This window comes from Chelonoidis abingdonii, unplaced genomic scaffold (genome assembly GCF_003597395.2).
Source record: "Chelonoidis abingdonii isolate Lonesome George unplaced genomic scaffold, CheloAbing_2.0 scaffold1279, whole genome shotgun sequence".
Taxonomy (NCBI): Eukaryota; Metazoa; Chordata; order Testudines; family Testudinidae; genus Chelonoidis; species Chelonoidis abingdonii.
The window spans coordinates 1-7,814 of record NW_027425540.1 but is presented as its reverse complement, the minus strand read 5'-3'; the positions used below and the strand labels follow the sequence as shown (position 1 = coordinate 7,814).

At 39.8% G+C, this 7,814-nt stretch overlaps 1 protein-coding gene across 1 annotated transcript; it reads right to left on the bottom strand.

Moving 5' to 3' along the window:
* Positions 1–5,544: 5,544 nt before the first annotated feature.
* On the bottom strand, positions 5,545–6,686 carry GGACT (gamma-glutamylamine cyclotransferase). Its single transcript, XM_032801629.2, has one exon. The coding sequence runs from the start codon at positions 6,658–6,660 to the stop codon at positions 6,187–6,189; it is 474 nt and encodes a 157-aa protein (XP_032657520.1). The 5' UTR covers positions 6,661–6,686; the 3' UTR covers positions 5,545–6,186.
* Positions 6,687–7,814: the final 1,128 nt, after the last annotated feature.

The window sequence follows — 7,814 nt, the reverse complement described above, 5'->3', positions numbered from 1 at the left end:
AGATATTTAAGAGTAGGTTAGATAAATGTCTATCAATCAGGGATGGTCTAGACAGTATTTGGTCCTGCCATGAGGGCAGGGGACTGGATTCGATGACCTCTCGAGGTCCCTTCCAGTCCTAGAGTCTATGAATCTATGAATACCCCCACAGGAGTCTCCTTTTTAAAATAAAATGATGTAATTTAAGAAAATAAAAACAATTTGGAGCTGTAGAAAGTAAAACAGTGTCAGTTCATTAAAGCTGTTAGAATATAATTACTTTATTTATTGAATGTGAAAAACAGTGACATGGTCAAACATTCGAAAGTTCAGAGTTATGGTTCCCACAGCAAATACAACTTCATGACTTTGCGGAGATGATATATTTTGGTACTCTTGGTGCTGGACTAGATTTGTCCATTTGAATCTAGTTCATGCTGTTCAGTTTCATTGGTTTGAGCTGGAAGATATTCAGTTTCCCTTTTTTCCTCTGAATTGTCTTCCACCTCCAAAATCTGTTCCTATATTCTAACTGCTAAAACAAGTGGCTTGGGTTTTATTTAATTTACATCTATTATGAATGTTTGTAAAATGAATAAAAATGAGGGAGCAATTTGGTTTTGCCTGATGAAGGTTCTAGACTGTACATGTGTCAGAAATAGGCGTTGGCCAAGGTGACTCCAGTATGTTTCAGAAAGCATAGGGGATCCCATTTGCTGAAACTGCTGTGAGAACAGACAAGTTGTTTTTCAATTAAGTAAAGTGTTTTCGCACTAATTTTGGGGAATCTTTTTGCATTCAGAATTTAAAAGTAGCTATTTAAAAGATTCAGACATACAGGTCTGGCAGGTTTGAGGAAAACTGATTTAGAAATAAAAGATCTGTTTTTAAAAGAATCCCACAATGTTCTTGCCAGTGTAGAGTCTTCAGCTACTACAAGATGTTGAGCTGTACATATTGAAATAAAACATGTTCTATACTCTGCAATTCCATATACCGGGTATGTGGGACTAGTTTAAAAAAAAAAAAAAAAGAAATAAATAGTCAGGAAACTGACTTTGTGAACATGAGAGTACACAATTGCAATGATTTGACAACTGTGGTTCTTTGACTTTTTTAACTTTGTTATTTTTACTTATGAAATTTTTTTAGGGAGGGGTAACAATGTTCTGAGTTCTTCTTGACATTTCTCTGGGGTAGAGTTAAGGTTGTGTGGCTGCTTTGCAGAAAGTGTCACCGTAAGATTGTGAAGTGCTTGGAGATCTACTGATAAAGCGCTAGGTATTATAGTATTCTTACTTACTCAGCAAGCCGTCATTTATTCTGTGTATGTACTGTACATTCAGGGACATGCACTGATGTAGGCCGCGCATGCTAAAGAACTTACACAGCCATGTTTTCAGGGAAGATTTAATAATTAATTTCACCTTCTCACTGTAGGTGAAAGCTGTGCACTGTAAAGCTGGTGAGACTGTTGGGGAAGGAGATCTGCTCATAGAACTGGAATGAAACATGCTTCCCATCATACAGGTCAATTAACTCTTTATTTATATCCAGCACATAAAATGAAGGTATCAATAGAGAGAAAAGTGTAAAACAGACATTCCTATGGAGCAAAACTTTATACAGTCGTATTTATGAGTGACGTTCTCCATCCAGACGACAAATATTAAGACCGCTAATGGATGTCAGATTTTTATTTCTATAAATAATTGTACATAAGATTTGTAATTCTCCTTTTTTTCAGTATCAAATACAAATCAATAAAAATTTAACATTTTCTGCTTAAATAACGCCTCTTTGAATGTATTTTAAAGTACATAATATTCAGTGTCAGCCACTGCCATTTCAAATGTGCATGAGGCCCACTGTCCAGAATAGTTGATGAAAGTGAAAAAGTAATCAGTGAGTAAACAGAGCAATAACTATGAAGTGTTTGATTTCTGTTCAGGTGCACTGTAACTTACTCACAGAATTTTGAAGTCTCTACCTGTATGCAAGGCACTGCATTTAGCCATATGGAGTGGAAGTCCATCAACTTCAGCATCCAAAGAAGTGAGCTGTAGCTCATGCTGAAATAAATTTGTTAGTCTCTAAGGTGCCACAACTACTCCTGTTCTTTTTACCTAGAAAATGTCTGTAAGTTGGAAAATGTGGAACAAGTCTACCACCGCCAAGACAAAAAAAATGCAGCAGATGTTCTAAACTGGGGGTCGGCAACCTTTCAGCAGTGGTGTGCTGAGTCTTCATGTATACACTCTAATTTAAGGCTTTGCATGCTGGTAATACATTTTAACGTTTTTTTAGAAGGTCTCTCTAAGTCTATAACCAAACTACTGTTATATGTAAAGTAAACAAGGTTTTCAAAATGTTTCAGAAGCTTTAATTTAAAATTAAATTAAAATGTAGATTTTATCAGTTTAGTGTGATCCTTGCTCTGGCTGAGCTTTCCAATGTTTGGTAGCACATATTTGGATACTTTAAGCTGCACACAGGCTTCTGAATGATCAGTTGTTAACCGGCTGGAACCCCAGATCGGCAGCTGAGGTGAGTGGAGCTGGTAGGACTGAGCAGGGCCGGACGCCTGGACCCTGTCTGGCAAGGGGCCTGTGCTGGAACTCCAACCGGAAGCAAGGTGAGTGGGGCTGCAGCGGGGACCCCAGCTGGCGAGGGGCCAGCAGCTGGAACCTCAGAGCAGTGGTGGGCTGAGCAGCTCAGCCTGCCCTGCGTGCTATCAAAAATCGGCTCATGTGCCACCTTTGGCACACGTGCCGTAGGTTGCCAACCCCTGTTCTAAACCTAGTCCATCATTGGTTGATGCTATAAAGGAAGAGAAGCAAGTCTATATTCCTGACTGGTAAAAATGAATGTGTGTGTCTCCAGTAACCTACTGTGGTTCTTCCAAAGCTGAAAGAACTGTGATTCCTGGTGAAACTCCCCCACATTTCTAAAGCCTCAGACCAGCTGAGGTGGTAATCAGGTGTATTTTGTGCAGAACATTTCAATTTGTTTGAAAACAAAAGAGCATTTATTCTAGGTTTGTGATTACTGTCTACTGCAGGCAAAAGGAAGTGTGAGCTAGAGTGTCTACTGAAAGTTGTTACCAAACTGGTAACTTATACTGCAGCTTTACAAGAACATGTTTAAGCAGAGCATAAGAATTGCATTACTTTACTTACAGATAACCAGAGGGAAAGAAAGTTGTACAAAATCTGAAACTAAACTACTTTGAATCACCAGTTGAAGCTGGATATTTGTTTATACTCTATTCCAAAACTAAAATTAGTTTCTCCAGCATCCTAACATGTGGCTGTAGATAGTGGTTACTGACCTTCACCAGCAGCACCCTTGCTCTCAAATGGCAGGAATCACCCTAAAGTAAACAGTCCCGCATTTAAGACTGCCTGCCCTGGAGCTGAACCACTAGGTAGTTTTGCAGAGGTTTCTTTTCCACCCCACCCCCCCCCCACCCCCCCCCCACCCACGTTAACAAGAATGCATTATTAACCTAAGCCCTGCTGTGGCAGCTCCCACAACCTTGGTTGCTGCAAGTCTCAGGCCAAGTGTGTTATCTGTGCAGCCTTAATTCTGTCATTCAGCCCTGCTCTGATGTACTGCTACCCAAGAGACCGGCCCTAGGAGGGCAGTAGTAGTATTTTTGTTTAGAAATTCCACCAGTTTCTCTCCTAGTGTAATGGTTGACTACTATAGACAATTACTAGAAAGATCTCCTATCTAGCATGCCTGTGGCCCCTCCGTAATGGAGAAGGGTAAAATTTTCAAAATTATTTAAGTGACTTAGGAACCTAAATCCCCTTGACTTTCATTTTCAGCTAGAAATTTTCCCCGAAGGCCAACTTTGCTTGAAGTGTTTGATCCAAGAGGTATTTTCATTTCAGGGTGAAAGTGATGTTAGAACCTTACAACTGGGCTAAGAGTATGTCCTTGATTTCTGAGTTACTTCTACCTCAAGCCCTTAGTGATTTGTCTAAAACCACAGAAAGAGTAATTCAGGCAGGCCTGAATCCTATCCTGACTAAGCCCTAACCTACGCTATAGTTAGATCAACATAAGGCAACTTATGTCAACCCAATTATGTCACAGTCTACACTACAGCCTTGTCTGGCCAAATGGGTACCTACTACACTCACATAACTCCAACTGCACCTCCACCAGAGGCATAGAGCTTATGGGAGTGTAATTAGGACAACACAGTGTCAACGCAGACACTATGTTACTTACATCAGCTGTCTCCCCCGGACTCTGTTTCCTGACTGGACTCTGGGCATGGCTTCCCCCCTGATCCTAGTCGATGGAAGTGCTCCTGGTGAGTAGCGTGGACATCAGCCACCACAGTACTTACTAACCTAGATCGACTTAAGATTGTAATGTAGACTTGCCCCCTCCCTGTCCTATACTCAGACCACTTTACTTTGTCAAGCATCACTATACTTAATTCAATATTCAACAGTATATCCATTCCAATGTCGTACTTTTACAGCAGTATAGGATAAAACTGTCTGCTTAAGAAATTTAGCAAGAAACCATGCAAGATTCTTCCAAGTTTCAGTAAAAATGTTTTTAGCCCTTACAGTTTTGAAGAAAAGCAAACTATGATTCAGCGTGTCAGGCAGCCTGAAATAAAAGCCCTATCCATCTTAGTGGCATGTTTAAAAGTACCCTGTATAATTTTTCCATGTGATTCTGCATACAAAAGTGTTACAATTATTAAATAAGAACGTATTCTTCCCTGGAGCAGTGTGAAACTCTCCCATTGTCATCAGAAGTATATACCAGGGATCGACAACCTTTGGCACGTGGCTCATCAGAGTAAGCCCCCTGGCAGGCTGGGCCGGTTTGTTTACCTGCCCGCATCTGCAGGTTTGGCCAATGGGGGCAGCAGGAAGCAGCGCAGACTGAGGGATGTGCTGGACGCTACTTCCCGTCACCCCCATTGGCCAATCCAGGCCAGTGGGAGCCGCGATCAGCCGAACCTACAGACACGGCAGGTAAACAAACCAGCCCAGCTCACTAGGGGGCTTACCCTGGCGAATCACGTGCCAAAGGTTGCTGATCCCTGGTATATAACCTTGATGTTGTAGCCCCAATGCAAGGAACCTCACTGAAAGTGTAATGTGGCTTATTCTACACATTACATTTCACACACACGCATCCTCCCCTCATTGACAGGTTTATAGAATGAATGCAGCATGTGCTCTGTGAATATTACATGTAAAGTAGAGGACCTACTAGGTAACAAGCAGCAAGAGAAAAAAGTGTTTGTTTGTCTAAATAGTGCAAAAGAAAAAGACTAAATCCTTATTTATATTTAAAAAACAAAAATTAAAACAGTTCAGTTTTCATGTATTAAAGATTTCCTAGAGACTTATGAGCTATTATATCATTAAGTACTTTGCTAAAAAACAGTCCTATAATGTACTGGGCAGTTAAAATCAGCTGTTAAGAAGTCCCTGAGCCCACATTTACTCGGACTGTAATGGCACCAAGAGTGCTGGGATGGTCTAGTGGGACAAAATAAAAACATGATTTTAAATTTAACTCCTGTACATTCCCAAGATTTTATCCTAATACATGTTATAAACCCAGTGGATCTTACAAACAATTGTTACAATCAAGTTAGCTTTAGCAGACAAAATTCAGCACAATTTGTTACACCACACAGAGAGAAGTTCATTCTATTTTCGGGATTTTCTAATTCTCTTTACTACTTTTTCTATCACTTGACATAGATGTAATTGTTTTCTTTTGAGACAGATACTGACTGAGGATTGTCATGGGCTGGTTTTCCAATATACTGAAATCAGCCATATTTCATTATCTTGCAGTAGTGCTACTGTTTTACCAGTTTTACAAACCTGACATGAAACTTATCTGGTTAGTGTGAAGAACCTTTCTACTCAGCTGCCCTTTTATCTTGATTTTACAAAAGAAAGAAAAAACCCAAATCCAAAGTATTTTACTCACCAATCAAAAACAATTATTCATCTTGGCCAAGGGAACAAGTAAAATTTTCCCAGGCTTGGCATTAGAGTCTGTATCTGATGTTAGAATCAATGATTTTGTGGTTAGAAAGGTTACAAAAGGTCTTAGGTGCTTCAGTAAAAGTATTGTAGATTTATTTGAGAGGGGCTTGTGATCAACACGTGTTTAGTGCATTTTCTTAATACATTTTGTTACCTTTCATTTTTAATCTCTACTTTCACGTAGCACATAATGAAGACCGTGATTCCCTAAGGAATCATAATTGTCATAGTAAGGGAGATTTATCCACTGTGGCTGGTAGGTAGTTGTGCTGTACACAAAGCATTCCATAATGCTGTTAACAGCTGGCCTCTCTTCAGGTGCACTGCTTTTACCTTCCCACTCTACTACTACAATTCTCACTGGAGTACGCTGATACATGTCTGGGCAACCTTCAAATTCATCAAGGAATTGCAGCATCTGGTCATCAACAGAATAAATCTCTCCAGTAACATGGTGTCCAGTTCCTGAGATGTTCAGCAAAAAAGGAATGTTATATTTTCCTGCAATTACCAAAGGGTATTTCTCCACAGTGCGTCCCCTGCCCTGGAATCTTGCTCTCCCATGGGTACCATTTATCATGTGCTGGTAGTTGGGCTGGCCTTTTTTAAGGGTTCCATACACAAAAACACGAGCCATTCTACCTCCAAAGAAACAGAGACAAAAATAAGTATTACTAATAATCTATTTCATAAAATATATTAAATTGAAAATTCAGTGTACACTGTGCATTGAAGGTACATGCACACACAAAACTATCTGAAAATAACTGAGCAAGGGAATTTTGTTACATGATAATTCTTAAACAGATAAATTGCAGCAATAGCATCTATCCATCATGCTCAAGTCCAGCATAAATATTGTTCGGGAAAATTCTATTAATCTTTAATTTTCTTTCCTATACACAGATTAATTTCCATTCTTTCACTACAGCAGCCACAACAATGACCAAATGTATTTTTGAACCATAGTGAAGCTAGAACATAGCGTAGCTCACTCTTTCACATGTTTACATGAACCTTGCTATGGCCATGCTAATGCTACTGTGCTATGATGCTTTGTGACATACCAAGAGCAACCCGGGGAGCCATTTCAGTTTCCAAAACAATTGCACTACAATTTACATGTCCTTTACCAAAACCAATGTGGAAATGTACAGTAGCAGTTATGTTTTTAACTATCTGTTCCTCTGCTAATAATTACAATTTGGTCTGTTGGGTGTAGCAGGTTTTAAGACTGCATTTGATTTATTGGGACTAGCGATAGCAATGAGTGTCATAGCCACTTGGGTGCTTTCCACCTCAGAGGAAAAGTATGTGGCTACTCTCCCAGCACATTTGAGAGTCCTTATTTCACACTGAAGAAAGTGCACTGCTGCCCTAGAACAGAAGCAATGCATTTCAGTATGAATGTTTGCATGGCTAGCTGTCATACAGGGTAACACAGTGGTGTGGTGTTCGTCATTTAAAAGGAAAATTCAAGTGTTTGAACACAGCATAACATCATCGCGCTATGTTACATGAGAGCATTTAAATGAGAAGGAGACAATAAGGCTTATTTTTCCATATGATGCTGCAAGCTTGGTCCCAACATTAAAACAAGGACAGAGCCTTGAAGATGTTTATAGTAGCAGTAACCTGAGCTCTGGCCTTAGGAAACAGAGGATGAGTAGCACCAGTGATTGGAGAGAATTTTACAACCATGCCAATAGGCTCAGAAACAGGAGGAAATGTCCCAAAGTGAGGCACATCAAAAGTATAGTGGAAAAAGAATAGTATGATGTGGGGTTGTTT